The sequence below is a fragment of the Mustela putorius genome, unplaced genomic scaffold (assembly GCF_011764305.1).
Source record: "Mustela putorius furo isolate JIRA1106 unplaced genomic scaffold, ASM1176430v1.1 tig00000145_pilon_pilon_pilon, whole genome shotgun sequence".
NCBI lineage: Eukaryota > Metazoa > Chordata > Mammalia > Carnivora > Mustelidae > Mustela > Mustela putorius.
Window position 1 is genome coordinate 33,598,603 of NW_025421294.1, and position 19,158 is coordinate 33,617,760.

At 58.9% G+C, this 19,158-nt stretch overlaps 2 protein-coding genes across 3 annotated transcripts; one reads left to right on the forward strand and one right to left on the reverse strand.

Moving 5' to 3' along the window:
* Positions 1-2,734: 2,734 nt before the first annotated feature.
* Positions 2,735-17,562, forward strand: DBN1 (drebrin 1). 2 transcript variants are annotated; one of them, XM_004737465.3, is made up of 15 exons: positions 2,735-3,037; positions 7,618-7,673; positions 8,289-8,401; positions 8,583-8,657; positions 8,774-8,920; positions 9,066-9,143; positions 9,403-9,554; positions 9,639-9,702; positions 13,347-13,406; positions 13,489-13,612; positions 14,346-14,483; positions 14,823-14,987; positions 15,430-16,106; positions 16,373-16,475; positions 16,675-17,562. In XM_004737465.3, the coding sequence occupies exons 1-15, from the start codon at positions 2,952-2,954 to the stop codon at positions 16,743-16,745; spliced, it is 2,109 nt and encodes a 702-aa protein (XP_004737522.1). In that variant the 5' UTR covers positions 2,735-2,951; the 3' UTR covers positions 16,746-17,562. The 2 variants fall into 2 exon arrangements, with proteins under 2 accessions (XP_004737522.1, XP_004737524.1); XM_004737467.3 differs by lacking the exon at positions 14,346-14,483 and having other exon boundaries at positions 2,740-3,037.
* Positions 17,563-17,901: 339 nt separating this feature from the next.
* On the reverse strand, positions 17,902-19,032 carry PRR7 (proline rich 7, synaptic). Its single transcript, XM_013056772.2, has 2 exons — positions 18,614-19,032; positions 17,902-18,410 (listed from the first exon to the last, which is right to left on the reverse strand). Exons 1-2 carry the CDS (start codon positions 19,023-19,025, stop codon positions 18,013-18,015), a joined length of 810 nt encoding a protein of 269 aa, XP_012912226.1. The 5' UTR covers positions 19,026-19,032; the 3' UTR covers positions 17,902-18,012.
* Positions 19,033-19,158: the final 126 nt, after the last annotated feature.

Here is a 19,158-nt window from a genome sequence, read left to right on the forward strand (position 1 = left end):
TTGGCAAAGTCTGTGCCCTGTGCTGTGACAGCAATGGACTTACCAGGAGCAGAGCTGACGTGGTCGGGTGGCTGGCCCCATACCAGGGGCCGATGCCTGGGAAATGCGGTGAGCACTGGAGCAATGATGGGCACTCTTAAAGGAGTGCCTGGTTGGAACTTGGCAGAGACTGGACAAGGGCAGAGAAGGCTCTGCTGAGGTCAACATGTCAGCCTTAAAACCTTCCCTGAGAGCTGTGGAGAAGCACAGAATGGGAAGACAGGCATGGGATGTGGGGGACAGCCAGGCTTTGAGGAGGAGGGGAGGGAATTCTCATCTTTTAAGCTTCCATCCAGTCACATTTTGTCCCTAGAAGTCATCAAAGAGAAAACTCAGAGAGGGGAAGCCTTTTAGCCAAGTCACACAGTAAGTGATGAGCTTCTAGGTCTGAATCCTCCCTTTTTCTTGGCTTTTGTACTCCAGAAGCCACTGGACCAGCCTCCCAGTGTGGAGGGGGACTTGTGCTCTAGCAATGGGAGAGACCCAATAAGTTAGTGATGTGAAGGGTGACCAGTGCTGGGAGTGGGAGACATGAAAGCCTGGTGGGAGGACCTCCAAGGAGGCACTGAAGCCCACCCACCAAAGCTGAGCACATGGGTTTGTTTCGGGGGTAGCATGTGGCTGAAGAAAGGCAGATTCACAGAGGAGAGGGCAATCAGTGGCCACCTTCCTCCCACTGACAAAGGAAACTGAAGACTATTATGGGGCCACTAAATCTGGCAACTTAAGGATCCCTAGTACCCTTGGCTGGAGCAGTGCCAGGGGCAACAGGAGCAGGAGGAGATGGATTGCAGATCTACAAATTATAGGATGGAGATGATGTGGAGGGGGAAAGGGTAAGAAGAACAGAAGGAGTAGGCTCCAGGACCTGTAAGCAGGGAACCCTCTTTTCTCCCCCTGAAAATAGAGAAAACGGGGCATGGGACATATGAGGACTCTGTACTATCTTTGTAATTTCTCTGTAAATTTAAAACTGTTCTAAAATTAAAAGTTTATTTAAAAATATAGATGGCAAAGAGGTGAGAGTGGGGTGGCTGGAGAGAGTTTGTAGGTGGCTGAGGGGAAACAGGAATTTGAGGAAGGGAGAGCATGCTCATTGGACTTCTCTTTTTTGGATGTGAAATTGAGTGAGCAGGAAGGAGGCTAGGGAGGAGGAGGTGGTGGGGAGTTCTGAGCTGGGACACGTCAAGGGAGGCAGGAGGGGAATGAGGCCTGAGATCCCTCTACCTACCCCTACCAGTCACCCCTTGGCCCTCCTGTGGTTTCCTCCTGCCCCAGAATCCCACTGACTCTGCCCAGGACTTGCTTCAAGTGGGGGCTGTGGAGAAACTGTCAGGGCCAGGGGTCCATAGGCATAGTGGGTGCAGAGCTCCCCAGGCAGGTGTCTGTGAAATACAGGGTACGTGAAGAGGTTATTCCTACTCTAGGCACTGGGACTCACTTCTGATCAACAACCTACACTGATCTCTTTCTCCTCTTGGTGTAATTGATTACCCAGCTCCGAACTCAGAGGCCCAGCTGGGGATCACCTCCTCCTCCTCCATCTCCCAGACTGGACCAAGTAAGCTTGCTTGGTTCTGTCACCTTCCCCCAGAAGATGGGGGTGGGAGGCTTTGTAGGAGGTAGAAAGGCTTCACAGAGCTAGGGAGGATTTCAGGGTCCCACCTCAGCAAGTGGTGGAGATGTTCTAGGAGGTAGTGGTGCTCACTCCCTGATAGGGAACTTCTATACTCGGAGCTTTGGGAAATAAAGGTGCGGGAGGCTGGTCCTGTGGTGTCATTGGAGGAACCCTGCCTGGGAGTCTGGGGTTAGATGCTGCTTCTGGAACTGTATTTGGGATTCCTCTGAGAGGCCTGAGGCTTGGGAAAGAAGGCAAAGGAATTCCTAGGCTGGCCCCATCTGAGACCGCCCTGGGGGCAGCTAGTAAGGGAGGGGTGCCCAGAAGAGGGGTGGGGCAGAGATGGAGAAGAAGTTGGGAATGCTGGAGTACTGATCTAGGTTGGGACTGGGCATGATCAAGGAGGCAGGGATGGAGGGGTGTGGTTGGAAACTGGAAACCCCAGGGGAATCAGGTAGGCTGGACTGAGGAGGGTGCTGCTAGAGAAGGCGTATGGTGCGCCCTGTGCATGGGGTTGAGAGTAGGCTAGGAAAGAAATGGGTTGGATGTGGCCTGGAGACACAGATGGCAGTGGATAGTGATGGGGATGGTCTAGGAGTGGACCTTTCAGAAGTGGTGGGTATGGGCTGCAGATGGGCCATAGTGGCTGGTCCAGTTGGGTTGGGGTTGGGGGTTTGGACACAAATGGATTTAACCTGGTTTGGGTGGATGAGGCTGGGATGGGGAGAAACTTAAGCAAGGAGTGGGGCTGGGCCCAATTGGAATGAAGTGGATTTGGGACTGGGATCAGCAGCTGGAAAGGAAGAGGGGTGACGCTGGGCCCGGGTAGTGGCTGCAGACAGGAATCTTGGTGAGGTGGGGTCGCCGCGGGGTATGGGGCTGGGGAAGAGGGTGAGCGCCCACGTCGGGAACACGGTAGGCGAGGGTTTGGGACGTGGGTGAGACGCGCCTGGGGAGCGGAAGGGCAGATCCGCTGCGGGGCGCGGCGCGCAGGGGCGGTGGGTGAGGGGCGTGGGGGCGCCCCGGGGCAGGCCGGGAAGGGGGGGCGGCCCTCCCCCTGGGCCGGGCAAGGGCGGCGCTAGGACCGAGCGCGCGGAGGGAGCGAGCCGGGCGGAGCCTGCGCCCCCCGCCCCCCGCCGGCCGGCTCCCCTCCCCCGGCCGCTGGCTCGCTCCGCTCGCAACGCTGCAGAGGCTTCGAGGCGGCGGCGGCGGCGACTCCTTCTTTCCTTCCCTCCTCCACTGGACGTCCGTCCGTCTGTGCGTCTGTCCGTTCGGCCTCGGTCCGGCCAGCAGCATGGCCGGCGTCAGCTTCAGCGGCCACCGCCTGGAGCTGCTGGCGGCGTACGAGGAGGTGATTCGGGAGGAGAGCGCGGCCGACTGGTGAGCCCCCCGCCCCCGCCCCCCGGCCCCTTTGTCCCCGCGCCGCCGCCGCCGCGCCTTTGTTTCCACCCGGCTCCGCCGCCCTGCAGCCAAGAAGGGAGGGGGAGACCCCGAAATGGTGCAACGGCCCGGGAGGGCCAGGGAGGGGCTGCCTTTGTGCGCGCCGGGGGAGGGGCCGGGCCGGGCCAGGCGGGGCACTGCCGGGCCCCGAGCGCCCACAGGCGGTCCCAGTTGCGCGGTGGGAGCGGTGGCCGGACGCCGGCCGGAGAGATGCAGGTTCCAGATGTGTGGCCCGGGGCCGCATGACCCTGCGGAAGCCCATCCCCCGCCCTCTGCCCTCCCGCCCTGGGCCCGGGGGACAGGTGTGCACGGGGCGGCCAAGGGCACCTTCGCCACCTTCGAGCGGGCGAGGACCGGGAGGGGACGAGGCGGGGACCAAGCCAGCGGAGCCAGCGCAGCCTGCCTGGCCCAGCCCGGCCCGGCCACAGCACAAAGGAAAGCTAGGGCGGGGGAGGAGCCGAGCGGGCTGGGGGCCGGGGCGCCCCGCCCACTGGGGGGCCTCTCGGAGTTGGGGTGTGATGGAAAGACGTTCATTTCCACATAGCAACCACCAAGCGACTCCTGTTCCCCTCAGGGGTCGCGGAGGAGGCAGAGATGAGTCCTCCTCTCCCCGACCCCGAAGGGGATTGCGGGGACTAGACAGCCGGGCTGAGAGATACCACAGGGACTGAACTGCCTGGCTAGGTGGCCAACTGGGGTCCCTGAAGGAGAGCTCTCAGGCACACAAGTGTGGAGGGAGCCCCGAAAGAGGCATGAGAGAGTGAGTAGATTCAGTGAGCCCCTAAGCCTCGTGGCCCAGTGGCCAGAGGCTCTCAGCAACCTGGTGGGGGAAAAGCTGAGCTACCCTCTCCCCCTTCCCCAGAGCTGTGGGAGCGATTGGACCACCTGCTCTTGGGCTGGAGTTCCGAAGGTGGGGGGTGGAAGCAAAGGGGTCCCACACTGCCCCATTCAGTAATCCTCTTCTCCCAAAATACTCTGTCCTGGGACAGGTGCCCGTTCTCTTCTCTAGGACTGATCTTCTCTTGGGAGGCGGGAAACTGAGGCACAGAGTGAGGATAGGTCTGAGGGACCTCACTGGGGCTGGCTTCACCCTTATCCCAGGAGGGCAGTTAGGTAGGGACACTGACCTGGGGGCTGGAGGCGGGGCAAGATGGCCAGGCGTCCATGCCAAGGTACTGCAGCACTGGCGGACAGCCAGGCCTGGAGGGATGGACGCGGGAGACAAGCTCTCATGTCCTGCGGGTCAGTCACAGGAGAGGCCAGCACAGGCTAAGCCGGCAGGCGGCCCACCCATTGTCCCAGCCCTGCCCCAAGGGGGCTGAGATCATGGGAGGAGTTCAGGGCAAGTGGCCAGCTTGGCCTGGTGGAGGAGCTAGGCTTGGGGTAGGGGCCTTGCCTGCAGAGAGGCACAGCTTGCCTTAACACCCCTCTCTCACCCTCTGGTCTGGTGGTTACTGTCTACCATCACCCCATTTCCCTCTAACCTCTGGCAGCCCAGTGCAGGGAAACACAGCCACTGCTGGGCCATCTCCTACTTAGCTGGAGCCTGGGCTCCTACCTCCTAGCAGCATCCATGTGGCCAAAGCAAGTTATTCATCACTGGCATGCGTCACCCCCCATCTGGGTTGTGTGTGGGACACACACACACACACACACACACCCTTGCACATGCACACATTTGGTCAATCCCGAGGGCCTGGATAGCATTTTGTAAAAAGGGTGTGAGTGTCCCATCCTGCAGAGTGGGGCATGAGTACTCCCAGTGCCCAGTACAGAGCCAGGGGTACAGTGGAGTCTTAAGACGCAGGGGCAGACCCTACACTCAGAGACCAGAGGAGAGCATCTTGGGTACAGTTGCTATCTTGGTCAGGGGCATGGGCACTGCCCTCCTGTACCTTGCCTCCTAGGGGGAGCTCACTTCTAGGTGGCAGAGGCTTTGAAATGGACTGTTGCTCCAACTACTCACTGTGTTGACCACACACAAGGGTCTCCTCCTCTCTGCACCTCTTGAAAAGAGAAAGCAGGGATAGGACTCTGCCCTATCTGGGACCCCCAGGGCACTTCCAACTCCAACATGCTGAGAGTAGAATTGTCCTGAGGGGTTCACCTGCCTTTGGTCCCCCCACCTCAGCTGAATGCAGGATCTCCCTGAATGCAGTGGCTACATTCCAGCCCCACCTCACCCTCGCTCAGTGTCCCTGGCCTGCGCAGTTTCTTCTGCGAGTTGGTGTCAATATCGTGGATATTTACGGGGGCTGTCTTATGCTGGCCCCGGGACCCAGTGAGTGAGAGGTGTCAACTGTCTGAATCAGCTATCTCTGCTTCACCCAGCTTACAGTTAGAGGCATTGTCTATCTCGAGGGGTTGAAGCTAAAGAGACATGTAGATTCCTGGGCCCCCCATCCTGATACCTTGTGGTTTCACCAGTTCCTACTCATTCAGGCCTGGGCTGCCTCTGATGTGTTTGGAAGCTCAGATCTAATGAGATCTGCGATGGGCTCAGAGGCTTCTTGCCATCCATGCTGGGGTATGGTGGGTGTTCTAAGGAGGGGCAGCTTAGGGCAGGACTTCCTTGGGAGCTGGTACTGGGTGCCTAAGGATTTCAGCAGGGGGTGGGGGGGGCGCCCTGAGGTAGAGAAGTAGGTCTGGCCCTTCTCTGGAGGGAACCACATAGCCAGAGGCTCTCTGGTGGGAAACTTGTCCACTTGTGTTTGTGATTAGGGAACCATGCAGCAATCCCAAGTGTTTAATATGGATCTGGAGGTCTGGTTGGAAAGGCGGGCAGGGGCAGAGGTCAGGATTTGAAGGTCTGCTAAAGGCTTTGAACTTAGGTATTGTTTCTGCCAAGCAAGGACTGTAACAGTTAGCAGAAAAAGTTGGCCAGAGGTGGGTAGGCAAGGGTTGAGCGTGCAAGGGGTCCTTGGCAGGGCTGGTGTTCCTGGCCCTCAGAGAGGCTGATGAGTTGTCCCACGGGGGTGTGCTACCTAGAGCAGTGTCTGGCAACCAGGGTCTTTGAGTTCTGCCTCTGTTTCTGGTCTGTGGCATGGAGAGGGGCAGACCCCTGCTTCTCTGAGGGCCCTTTGTTCCCAGTGGTGGTTAGGATAGCCAGACAGGTGGTGGGACAGCTGTGCAGGGAGGCAGCTGCCAGGGTTGGGGCCCAGGCAACAGTTGGACCAGGAGCTTCCCAGCCCCACGGCCCACCTGTGTCCCTTTCCGGAGGGAGGGCTCCCGGAGAAGGGGGGTGGGGTGGGGGCTGGGGATCATTTGGCCCCGACAATGACTTGTGCTGACCTCATCTGAAACTGAGCCAGGCCCTCCTTTCCTTGCCTCCGCCCTCTCCTCCCTCCTCCTCCTTCTCCACCCCCGCCCCCTCCTCCCTCTTTCATCTTTCTCTTCATCCCTTCACTTCATTCCTTTCCCTTCTCTTCGTCCCCCTCTCCCGGGTTCTCCCTCCCATTCTCTTCTCCACCACCCTGTCTCTCCTTCTAACCCCCACCCTCCTCTGCCTGTTCTGGAAGTAGAAAAGGAAAGCATGTGGAAGGGGCTTGATACCTCCTGAGCCTCTGGGACACGGCCCCTCACCCTTGCTCCACTGGGTTCCCAGGAGGAGACGTCTCTGCCTTCCCTTCCATGAAGTGGGTGCTTTGCCAGTGCCGCTGGGGGGTGGCGGGGAGCCAGGGCAGAAAAAGCTAGGGAGGAAGAGGAAGGAGGAAGGCTCCTAGGGTCAGCTTTCTGGTGAAACTAAGGCAGAAGGAAAGGCCAGCATTCCCAGGAGGCCAAGGCCTCCTGAGCTCTGGCAGAGGCCTGGGACTGGGAGGCCAGGAGAACATTCCCACCGGGGGTCTGAGGCTGGGCAAGAGTGAAGAGAGTGACTGCGGTGACCTCATCCCCATTTCTGAGAGGCAGAGGTTGAGGCCAAGGGCATGTCCCCAGGGTCCTTTGTGTTCAGGAGAATGTGGCTAGGGTGGGCCCGTCATTTGCCAATTGCCAAGTTGTCATGGTTACCAAGGGATGCCCAGCAAAGAGAGCACCAGGTTCTCCTCCCCCTTCCTTGCCTTGGGGGGAGGGGTCGTGGGTACTGAGAACACGCCAGGTAGGTTCCCCGCGCTGGCCAATGGGGGCTGAGGATCCTGGTAGCCAGGGAACGGTAACCAAGGAACCGTCGCCTTGGAGTCTCCATCTCACACCCGCTCACTGGGTTGTAGGCTGCCAGGGCCCGAGCTCTGAGAATGGGACACATGGGCTCCCTCAAAGCCAGCAACCAGGCAGTGATTTCTGCCCCCTTGCCTATTCCCCACCTGACTCTCGCCTCCCTCTACAAAGACCCAGGCTGCCCCCCCATGGGGCTTCAGCCAGAACTGGGGCCTAGCCCTGCTATCATGATGACATGGCAGCGCTAGACCAGAACCCCTACTCCTGTCCTGCCTCCTCTGGGTCCCTCCTCCTCTCCAGAGCCATCCCCGCCCAAATTGGCAGCCTGGGCCCTGTCAGTACTCTGAGCCATCCCTCCCTCTCCCCAGGGCCCTGTACACATATGAGGATGGCTCAGATGACCTCAAGCTCGCAGCATCAGGAGGTAAGAATTCCAGCCATTCCTCTGCCTTCCTCTCCGTCCCCTCCTCCGGTTGTTTTCTTTCCCACCCTCCTGGCTCTGGGCCATCTCCCTGCCTGCAGCCAGCAGACCCACACTTGTCTGCCTGTGTCCTTCCTCCAGCCACCCCAAAGATCCCCAGGGTAGGGAGGGAGGGAGGGAGCCATGCTTGCTCTTTGATTATGAGAAGACTGAGCTTCAGAAACGGAGAGTGACTTGCCCAAAGTCACATAGCTAGGAGGGAAGGGGCCTGGCAAAGATGGCCCAGATCACATCCACTTTCTCCAGAGCCCAAGAGTTTTATTTTACCTCACTGGGCATAGCACTGTGTGAGAGGTGATGATGTGCGAAAAGTGAGACATGGGGTGTGTGAAGAACAAACACTTCCTTGGTCCTAAATCGGGCCCTGGGGGATTCAGACAAAGCTTGCTGCTGCCTGTTGTCCCTGTCTCACAGCAGCACAGAGCTGCGGGACCTCCAGATCTCTGGGTGTGCTTGCAGAGCCCATGAGAGGAGTCTTTCCTTCAGGTTCTAGGCCCTTTGCAGGGCAAGGGTTCAGGAGATGGGGAGTCTGGCTTGATACCCTCCTTATTCCCCCAGATGGGGGTCTGCAGGAGCTTTCCGGCCACTTTGAGAACCAGAAGGTGATGTACGGCTTCTGCAGCGTCAAGGATTCCCAGGCTGCTCTGCCCAAATACGTGCTCATCAACTGGGTATGCAGCCGCGGGCTGGGGAGGGGAGGGAAGGCCCCAGGACACTTGCCCCTCTCCCCACTTCACCTACTGACGCCACCAGAGAGAGCCCCACTAGTCCCTGGGGAAGACAACCCAGGCTCTCAGGCTGGTGCCCCCTCTTGTTTTTTTCCCAACCCCCTCTTTGTTGGGTACTTTGCAGGTTGGTGAAGATGTGCCTGATGCCCGAAAATGCGCTTGTGCCAGCCATGTGGCTAAGGTGGCTGAGTTCTTCCAGGTGCGAGTGGGGCTAGGACTTGTGGGGGCGGGGCCAGACCCCCAGGGCAGTGTCTCTCTGCTGGTGGGGGGTCACGGGATAGAGCCATGCTACCTGAATACACCTTCCTGCTGCAGGGTGTCGATGTGATTGTGAATGCCAGCAGTGTGGAAGACATAGATGCGGGTGCCATCGGGCAACGGCTCTCCAACGGGCTGGCGCGGCTCTCTAGCCCTGTGCTGCACCGGCTGCGGCTGCGTGAGGATGAGAACGCCGAGCCGGTGGTCAGTGTGTGCCTGGGGCAGGCCAGCCCTACCAGGGCTTCCCCTGCCTCCTCTGTGCCTGTTCATCTTCACCCTTTTGTGAAGGGGAGCTCCCAGAGCACTCAGCCCGTTTTCCTCACTCATGCCAAGCTGTTTGACTCTGCAGGGCACTACCTATCAGAAAACTGATGCAGCTGTGGAAATGAAGCGGATTAACCGTGAGCAGTTCTGGGAGCAGGCCAAGGTGTGGACCCCGGCCCCAGCTTTCAGGCTGAGCTGCCCCTCCCTGATCCCACCCCAAGGCACAGATCTGGCCTCTGTCCCCAAGTCCCTTGCTCATGTGTCCCACCTTGTGCGCTACCCCAGCTGAAAGAGGGAGTCGTTTTGGCTTAGCCCATAAGGCGTAGTTCCCAGAACCTTCCGGTCCTAGGTCAGGGTGGGTTGGAGGGGTGGGGGCGGGCCCCAGCTCAGGGCCTGCACTGCCTTGGTATGGGGGGTTGCAGAAGGAGGAAGAGCTGAGGAAGGAGGAGGAGCGGAAGAAGGCCCTGGATGAGAGACTCAGGTTTGAGCAAGAGCGGATGGAGCAGGAACGGCAGGAGCAGGAGGAGCGGGAACGGCGCTACCGAGAGCGGGAACAGCAGATCGAGGAGCACAGGTTGGCCCTGCCCCACCTTACGCCACCTGTGCCAGGCCTCGTGCGGACCCACCCTAAGGTGTGCATGCCGGCTTATCATTCCAGGAGGAAACAGCAGACTTTAGAAGCCGAGGAGGCCAAGCGGCGGTTGAAGGAGCAGTCGATCTTTGTAAGTTTCTGGCCAGGGCTCCCCATCTTCTGGTGAAAAGTGAGAACGGTCCCTGTGTGCTTGGGCCTTGGCAGGAGGTCTCGGAGGCATGGTTATCAGTGGCTTGGGGACAGTTCTGGGTGTTCGGAGTACCTCTGCATGGGCACAGAGTGTCCTAGAGTATCAGGCCAGTCACCTGACCATGGAGGTCTCTAGTCCCTGGCTGTGGAAAGAGACCTCCTTGAAGAAGCTTATTCTGTAGACTGATAGAGAAAATCTACCCTGACCTAGACCCTCACTGACCAGCCCCACCCCCCTTGGAGCCTAAGAGGCTTGGAATGAAGTAGACACACTTACTGCACTTGGGGGGCTGGAGGCCTGAGTCCCACTGCAGTTGTGCTGCAGAGCCACATGACTGAGTTCGGGCCAGCCTTGGGAGCATCTGTGCACACGTGGGTGTCGTTCGAAGGGTGCTGTCTGGCCTCCACACCTTGGCATGGCCAACAAAGTCACACTGGAGTTGAGTCTTCATGCTTTGAATGGAATTTTGTATTTCGGAGCTGAGGTCATTCAGGTGGGAGCATGGTAGAGTTCCGACTGGGAGGCGGCTAGTTATCTGGCTGGGGCTGTGCTGGCCAGTTGTGCCATGAGGAACCAGACAGGAGGCTGGGAGGGCGGAGGCCAGACAGCCCTGCAGCCCCTGGCTGGAAGTGGCTGTTACAGTTCCCTACAGTCACACCAGCCCTGGTGGTGGGGACAGTGAGTGGATAGTGAGCTCCAACTTTAAGTGTTCATTAGGGGGGCAAGACTTTTCATAAAAGTAACTGATAAAGCAAGTTTATTTTAAATCGTGCCAAAATGTCCGTAAAATGTGCCTTCTTGACCATTTTTAAGTGTACGGTTCAGTGGCGTTAAGGTTCCCAACAAATTCACTTTGTACAACCATCATCACTGTTTATTTCCAGATTTTTTTTTTCAATCTTCGCATATTGAAACTCTGTCCACATTAAACACTCCATCCTCATTCTCTCCTCCCCCAGGCCCCTGGCAGCTGCCTTTCTGCTTTCTGTGAATTTGATTACTCTTAAGTACCTCATTTGAATGGAATCGTGATTTTTTTTTTCCTTTTGTGACCAGGTTATTTCACTTAGTACAGTGTTTTTAAGGTTCATCCACATGACAGAATGTCCTCCTTTTTTTTTTTTTTTAAAGATTTTATTTATTCATTTGAGAGAGAGTGCACACAAGCAGGGGAAGCAGCATACAGAGGGAGAAGCAGGCTCTCCACTGAGCAGGGATCCTGATGTGGGACTCAATCCCAGGACCCCAGGATCATGACCCGAACTGAAGGCAGAGCTTAACCAACTGAGCCACCCAGGCGCCTCAGAATGTTTTCCTTTTTAAGGCTAATAATATTCCATTGTATGTATGCCCACATTTTGTTTATCCATTCAAAGCGAGTCCACTTTGAAAAAGCTTATTTTGACAGAAATTTTCACACACACACACACACAAAGCCTGATAAACTAGTATGGTGACTCCCTGAAGTGATCACTCTTCAGCAGTTGTCAGAGTTTCAGGCAAAGTCTTAAAGTCTCGTGCCATTATTAGTCTCATCCAGCCCTTCAAGTGTGGCTCATATGACAGTGACTATGGATGTTCTAGCAGGTCAGTGTGGTACCCTACAACTTCAGGCCCTCTTAAGAAGGTCCCATGTGAGAACTTTGGAATTTAGAACCATAAAATGCTTTCCTGTTGCTTAAGCTGTTGTTCTGCTTTCTTTTCTCTGTGAAGAATTGCCTGCCTTGTCTGAGTTCCCATTTTGCCTGGGCTGCCAGGGAGCTCTCATGTATCTGAAAATGCTAGGGCACAGCAGAGCTTTTGACCCTCTGATTAGTGTACTGATCTCACTTTCCACCCTGTAGCCCTAATTTGTTTCAATGTTTTGCTCTTTGTTGGTAGTTCAGGTTTTGTGGTGAGCTTGCCTCCAGTCCTTTTTCTGAATGAGGCAGAGGAATCCGGTGAGGTCCCCCAGGCAGGGCTGGAATACCAGCAGAGGCTGGTGGGATATAATTTATGGGAAGGCAAGGGGCCTGACTGGAGCCCAGTGGGCTGAGGAGCAAGGGAAATTTGATTGGAAGGAGAGAGCTAGGTAGGAGGAGGACTTGAGATCTCGTTCTGGAAGACTCAAAGCTGTAGTTGGAGGGACAACTCTTGAGGCAGGTACCTGGAAGGGTCACTGTCTTAAATTATCCTGAGAGAAAAGCTTAAGTTTTAGGTTACGGGCGCAAAACAAAGAAGCCCTGCGACTCCCCCCACCTTACCTGCAGCTTCTTCCCCCCTTGGCCTCAGCCCCTCGTGCCCCATTTGCCACACTCGCGGCAGGAGCTGCACTGATCCAGAAGCTTGGCTGTCGTGAATTCGGTTGAGCAAGCACATTCCACTGACATGTGCCACCACATGCCTCTGGCCACTGAGACACAGATCTGACTGCTCAGTCCTTGTCACACACGGAGGATGGGGCAAGAATCCCAGAAAAAGGAAGTTAAGATACAGTGTACTCTGCAGTGTGTGCCTGGACCACCTCGTGGAGACCCAAATAGGCTAGGGACCTCTTCCCCAGGAGGCAGTGTTCACACTGAGGCTGGAAGCGGGAAGAGCTGGACCTGGCATGGGAGATGGGAATTTGGGGCAGGAGAGCTTGAGCTCCTGTGCGAAGGCGTGGAGGGGGGAAATGGCGTGCCTGTTCCAGGAACTGTGACCACATCATGCTACAGGGTGTGTGGGTGAGTCAGGGCAGGAGGCGGGTGTTAGAGAGGTGACAGGCTAGATCAGACAAGGGGAAAGGGGACATGAGACAAACAAGGGGCCCCATCTACATTTACTGCTGGGGTAGCAGCCTCAAAACTGCAGTGTAGTTAGCTGGTACAGTGCAATAGGGAATGATGGGGACTGCAGTGAGCGGGACAGCATGTGCTTGGGGTCAGGGTTCCTGCAGCACAGCTCTGGCCAATAGTTGCTTTGGGGTGTGTCCACTGTGGCCAGGACTTCTGGCATTAGAAGAGAAATTGGGAGATCCTGATTTTGGTATGAAACTCCTGATTTTTAAATGGTAACAACTAATATGTTTTTAAAATACCATACTGGCAAAACAAAAGCTGTCTGTGGGCCGTACTGAGCAAGTACTCACTATACTGGTGATGTTGAGCTAGAAAAGATCCTGGTCTGATGTGGATTTTGGAAAGATCTTGTACGAGAGGAGAGCGAGGGACAGGTGGCTAGTGAGAAGCCCTTGGTCATGATGCCAGGATCAGGGCAGCAGTGATGGGGGTGTGGTTGACTGGGTGCTGGAGTAGGAGGCCCAAGAGCACTTGGGTACAAAGCAGGGAGGGCTCCTGAATGGTCCTGGATGCCTGGTCAGATCTGGGGGTGAAGGAGCAGGAGGAGTTGAGCGAGGTACGCAGGGGCCTGTCTGAGCTGGAGATGAGGTGGCCCAGGGCTTTGCAGGTGGAAAGAAGGAGCTACGTGACCGGCTAGTGCAGGGAGCCAGAGGTGCCACCACGAGGCCCCTTCCTGCCAGGTTGTGGAGAAAACGTGGCGCCTGTAAGGCAGCCAACAGCTCAGGGGGAGTGGGGTGCCCAGGACACTGTCCATTTGGTTTCCAGGGTGACCAGCGGGATGAGGAGGAAGAAACCCAGATGAAGAAGTCTGAATCGGAGGTAGAGGTGAGAGCTGGGAAGAGGGCGAGTGGGGTGAGCGGGGCTCACCTCCTCTGGGCCTGCCCTCACCCTTCCTCCGTGCCCCTAGGAGGCAGCGGCCATTATTGCCCAGCGGCCTGACAACCCGCGGGAATTCTTCAAGCAGCAGGAACGAGTTGCATCGGCCTCTGCAGGCAGCTGCGATGCACCCTCACCCTTCAACCACCGGCCAGGTAGTCCCAGGTCCCACCCCCACCTGACCCCAACTTCACAGGTTTGGGGCCTGAGCCTCTCTGCGACTCTTTCTTGGAAGGGAAGCCTTGCCCAAGGACCCCTTGGAGAAGGCAAGGCCATTCACTGAGTGTGCTTTCACCCACCGGTTCCACGGTGGCAGGACCGAGAGGGGCTCAGGCCGGGGTCGGTGTTGGCCTCGGCTGAGCAGTGGGCAGTGCTGGAGGTCGTCTGGGCAGTTCTGGCATGGGCTGAGGCACCCCCCTGGCTGCAGGGAGCTGCCCCACTGGGGTTGAACTAGGTCTTGCCTAAAGGGCTGCGGGTGCATGTGGGGCAGGCTCTGACCCTAGGCCTGAGTTTAAGCAGCCTGGAACCAGCACCCAGCGCAGCTTCCACCTCCCTCCACAAAGCACCCTTCCACTCCATCCGCTGCTCTGCGTGTTTGCCCCTGCTGTGTGCTTGGCCCTGTGCTGGGGTTCCAGGGGTGGGGCCCGCTGTCCCGTGATGCTTAGAGGCTGGCTTGGTGTGGCAGGCTCATTGCTGTGTGTGCCTGGCGCTGGGGGGAGTCATCTGATGGCTTGAGGCTGTGGCCTAGTATGGCTGATTGTGTGCCCTAGCTGAAGGCACTTTGGACTTCTAGGGCCAGCTCTGGGGGCGGGTGAGGCCTTGGGGCGGGGGTGGGGGAGACTGACCCTCTCTTGTCCTCTGTCTCTCTCTGTCTGTCTCTCTCGGCAGGTCGTCCGTACTGCCCTTTCATAAAGGCATCGGACAGTGGGCCTTCCTCCTCCTCCTCTTCCTCCTCCTCCCCTCCACGGACTCCCTTTCCCTATATCACCTGTCACCGCACCCCAAACCTCTCTTCCTCCCTCCCATGTAGGTAGCAGCCCCAGGCTTCAGTGGGAGGGGTAAGGAGGGCCCCGCTTCCCAGCAGTGCCCCCACCCTCACTCCCCTAGCCTGACCGCTGATCTCTGGTGTTTGCCCCCAGAGCAGGTACTACCTGCCTCTTTCCCTTGGCCCTGAAGGGGCTCTGGCCCCAAGGGGCCTGGCTTATAGGATTTGGAGCTGTGGTCTGGCCCCTGAGGGGCCTGGGGGGGCTCCCAGCCCCCACCCAGACTCCACACAGGAGGTGCTGGCCAGACCCCAATGTGGACAGTCCTGGTCCCACCTGGCTCCCTGGCCCTCCCTGACCAGCCTGGGGCTTTGTTTCACAGGCAGCCACCTGGACAGCCACCGGAGGATGGCCCCTACCCCCATCCCCACCCGGAGCCCATCGGACTCCAGCACGGCTTCTACCCCTATTGCCGAACAGATTGAGCGGGCTCTGGATGAGGTCACATCCTCGCAGCCTCCGCCACTGCCACCGCCACCCCCTCAAGGTGAGTGAGGGGCTACACCCTAGCTGCCCTGGGGCTCCCACCAGTCCCTGGGGTGGCACCCCCATGGGGCCATGGTGACAACTCAGGGATCTGAGCCCTCCGCCGCCACCCAGAGTGTCTTGCGGTGGCTGTGGCCGGGAGGAGCCCTGGTGTTGCGGTCCAACCTGCTGTCTCTCGACCTCAGCGGTTCTCCCTGCAGTGGGGATCGGCCTTCCTCCTGGCGCTGCCGAGCAGATTGAAGACTTGAGGAGATAAAGGGGGCTGCAGGGCCCAGGGGGTGTGCTGGAAGGCGCTCTGTGTGGAGCTCTTAGTGGAAGCCTTCAATTCTGGAAGCCGGTGACTCCTCAGTGGGTGGGCTGAGTAGAGTAGGGTGGCTGCCCCAGGCCTGTGTCCTTTCCCAGGATGCTGACCACATGCCTATCCTCCATGTGTGCTCTGACAGAGACCCAGGAGCCTGGGCCCAGCCTGGATAGTGAAGAGACCAGCCAAGAGGCCAGATCAGCAGCCCCTGAGTCCTGGGCCGGCCCCACGGAGGAGCCCCCACAGGCACCGGAGCCTTCCCCGGGGCAGCGCAGCCCCACGGAGGACTTGATGTTCACGTCTCCAGAGCAGGCTGTCCCGGCTGCCCCTCTGGAACCTGCCGTGGCCAACGCTGCCGCAGCTGACGCCCCGGCCGCTGATGCCATTGAAACCGATACTGCCACTGCTGACACCACTGTTGCCCACACTGTCACCCCCGCCACGGCCAGCCTCATTGACCTATGGCCTGGCAATGGGGAAGAGGCCTCCACAGCCCAGGCTGAGCCTAGGGTGCCCACACCTCCCTTGGGTGCCGAGGTCACTCTGGCAGAGGTCCCCCTGCTAGATGAGGGGGCTGAGGAGCCACTGCCACTGGCAGGCAAAGGCTGTGCCAATCTTCTCAATTTTGATGAGCTGCCTGAGCCGCCAGCTACCTTCTGTGACCCAGAGGAGGAAATAGAAGGGGAGCCCCTAGCTTCCCCCCAGGTCCCAACTCTGCCCTCGGCTCTAGAGGAGCTGGATCAGGAGCCAGAGCTGGAGCCAGAGCCAGAGCCCCACCTGCTGACCAATGGCGAGACCACCCAGAAGGAGGGGACTCAGGTGGGGCAGGGACAGCCTGGTGGAAGGGTTGATGGGAGGGCTTCTAGCAGGGGGTACACCCTTTCTCTGTCACCCACATTACTGGAGGGAAGCTCCATACAGTACTTCCTCCTTGGGCCTGCTTTGCTTTTTTGTCAAGGCAGGCATATGTTTCCCTGGAAACCACTGATGGAATCACTGGTTGCTGGGGAAACGAGCTCAGGCCTGGTAGGTCAGCCCTAGTCCTCCTGGGTGGGACCCAGTGACCTGGAGCTTTCCTCCTGCAGGCCAGTGAGGGGTACTTCAGCCAATCACAGGAGGAGGAGTTCGCCCAATCGGAAGAGCTCTGCGCAAAGGCCCCGCCACCTGTGTTCTACAACAAACCTCCAGGTGAGTACTGGGGTGGGAGATGGGAGGAATTCCGGTAGGGGGGCTGGGTTCCGGTGTGGACATACGCACGTCCACACACACAATGGTTGGCGGTGCTGGGTTCAAGTGTTTGCACACACACAGCCACGGCTCCCAGGGGTTGGGGGACATAGCCGTGGATCTGCCGGGCCTTAACTCCCCTCCCTTCCCAATATCACAGAAATCGACATCACCTGCTGGGATGCAGACCCAGTACCAGAAGAGGAGGAGGGCTTCGAGGGTGGTGATTAGCGGTGGCACCCGCCCTCAGGCTGCCCCTGCCAAGGCCGCCCACCTGTGCCGGCCTCTGGCCAGACGGCCCGCCGCGCCTGCACTCGCAGCAGCTCCGCCTGGCACCCACTCCGGATTCCGGCCCTGGCCCGGGACTTGGCCGCTTCCTTACCCACAGGGCCTGACTTTTACAGCTTTTCTCTTTTTTTTAAAGTTGATAGGAGACTTGTACAGTTGACTGGTTTTCCTCCCGTTGGTAGTTGAGACGCTGTTGCAAATTCTACCCAGTCCCCGCCCGGTCCAGATTGTAGCTCTTAGTCCTCCCTGCTCACTCAAGCTGGCCGGGGTGGAGGCCTCACCCTACCTGGGGCCTGGCGTCGGGGGAGCTCTGGTGGGAAAATGTCCCACCTCTTTTCCTAGTTTTATGTTTCTTGGAAAAATATCACTTTGTATTCTCTGTCCAGGGCTTCAGATATTTTGCACGAATTTTAAAACATGGCAATAAATGGCTCGTGGGCTCTGGCTCCCTGGGACCCCCTCCCCGCCCATCTCTTGACCCCTCCCTGCCTGGCCCAAAGGAAGTCGGCCCAGCTGGGGCCCCTCAGCTTCCAGGCCCTTTCCTGCCCCCCTCCTGCTGGGCAGGTCCCAAGCTGGAGGCCCTAGGCGCAGATCAGGTCAGGGCTGTCAGTGGGGCCCGGGGCTTGGACGGCCCCTCCCCAACTCCTCCCTCTTTGCTTGGGTTCCTTTTTCACGTTCAGTAACTGTTTTTTGGAAAGCACAAACTTCTGTAACGGGTCGTGCTCATGTCTGTTAATAAAGAAATCCAGATCCCTTCGGGCCTGCGGCTCCGGGCCTCCAGGGGCAGATCTTGGGTGTGCCGCCTGCCCTGACCCCAATTCCCAACTCTTCCCACCTCCAAGGTCACTGGGGCCACCCTCACCTTGATCTGATGGGCAGGAAAGGTAAAGTCTGGGGCTTCCAGGGGAACCAGCCTATGAACTTAGGTTCCGTACCCTCAGGCCAGTTTGCAGACAAAAGGTGCCCTCAGGTTCTGTCCCACCAAGGCCCAGGCATGCCTGGCTACCAGAACCTTGGGCGCAAGCAGTGGGTGTCCCCTCCGCTTGTACCAAACCAGATCACACACCTTTATTTTCCTCAAAATGTAACAAACGGGGTAAGAAATCCCTCCCCCCCCCCCCCCCCCCCGCAGTCCAAGGGAAGCATTTAAAAAGCCCCGCAGTCAGGCCACAAGTCCGCGCGGGTGGGGCCCAGAACGCCCGGCGCCCTTCTATACGGCTGTAGTCCTCCCAAACAAGGGGATGGAGACCGGCAGACGCCAAGCTCCATGCTCCAGCGGCTCGCGGCTGCTGAGCTCGGAGTCGGTCCAGCTGGGGAAGACCCGGCGGCCACGGTCCGCTTGCAGACAGAGCGCAGGGCAGGGTGGCGCGGGCCGTGGAGCGCTGGGCAGGTGCAGTGCCGATGTGTAACCCCGGTCCAGGAAGAGCGGCTTGTAGCTGGGCGGCGGCTGCTCCTGTTTCTCCGAGCTATCTCGGCGGCTCAAAAAGGGTGTGACGATCTTGCGATAGAGGCCGCGCGTGTCTGTGAGCACCTCACTGTAGGGCGGCGGCGGCTCGGCCATCAGCACCGCCTCTTCATAGCACGGTGGCTTGGACATGTCCGATTCCGCTGCAGAGTAGGAAGCGGTCCGAAGGGTGAGGCCCCCGGTCCCCCTACGGAGGCCTTGGCCAGTTGCCAACCCCAGGCCCAGCCCGCTTCCTCCAAGATACCCAGAGAGGCTGTCCAGTGGAAGCCTCACTGTCAGCAGCGACCCCGCCCACCCTTAGTGGCCCGCGTTGCACCTCCACCCCCCGGCGGAGGTCTGGACTTACCTTGGCGTGGGTAGCTCCAAGGCCTCGGCGGCACCGCTAGGTGCGCCGGCGGCGGGTGCGGAAGTGCGTGGTGGTGTGCGTGCGGGTGTGCGTGTGGCTGCGCCGGCCCGTGGTGCAGCAGAGGGTGGACGTGCACGTGCTGATGCGCGTGCGCCGGCGCCTCGAGGCGGCCGCGCTGCGGTGGTGGCGGCGGCGCCAAGCCTGGGGGGCTTCCAGCCAGGCTGCCCTCGAGCTCCAGGGGTTCCAGCTCGAGGGCGCGCAGGTTCTGCTCACGTAGTCGCTCCTCCTGTCGCCGTTTGAGGCGGCGGCGCAGAAAGCTGCAGAAGCAGCAGAGTAGGACGATGAGACCCCAGATGAGCCAGAAACCGGCGAAGCACGTGAGGAACGTGTAAGTGCCCTGGGACATAACCATGGCGGCGGCGGGGCGGCGGGTCCTCGGCTGCTTCACTGGGCACTGGGCTCCTCTGCGTGGCCCCGGGCCCGCGCCACGCTCCCAGGCGCCGCCAGCGTCACTCGGGGACCTGCGGCCGGGGGCTGCCCGCGGC

Coding starts and splice junctions, on each gene's coding strand:
- DBN1 (XM_004737465.3), top strand. CDS start 2,952: ATGGCCGGCGTCAGCTTCAGCGGCCACCGCCTGGAGCTGCTGGCGGCG. Junction 8,402..8,582: donor AATACGTGCTCATCAACTGG/GTATGCAGCCGC, acceptor GGTACTTTGCAG/GTTGGTGAAGATGTGCCTGA. Junction 16,476..16,674: donor GTTCTACAACAAACCTCCAG/GTGAGTACTGGG, acceptor CCAATATCACAG/AAATCGACATCACCTGCTGG.
- PRR7 (XM_013056772.2), bottom strand. CDS start 19,025: ATGGTTATGTCCCAGGGCACTTACACGTTCCTCACGTGCTTCGCCGGT. Junction 18,411..18,613: donor TTGGAGCTACCCACGCCAAG/GTAAGTCCAGAC, acceptor CCTACTCTGCAG/CGGAATCGGACATGTCCAAG.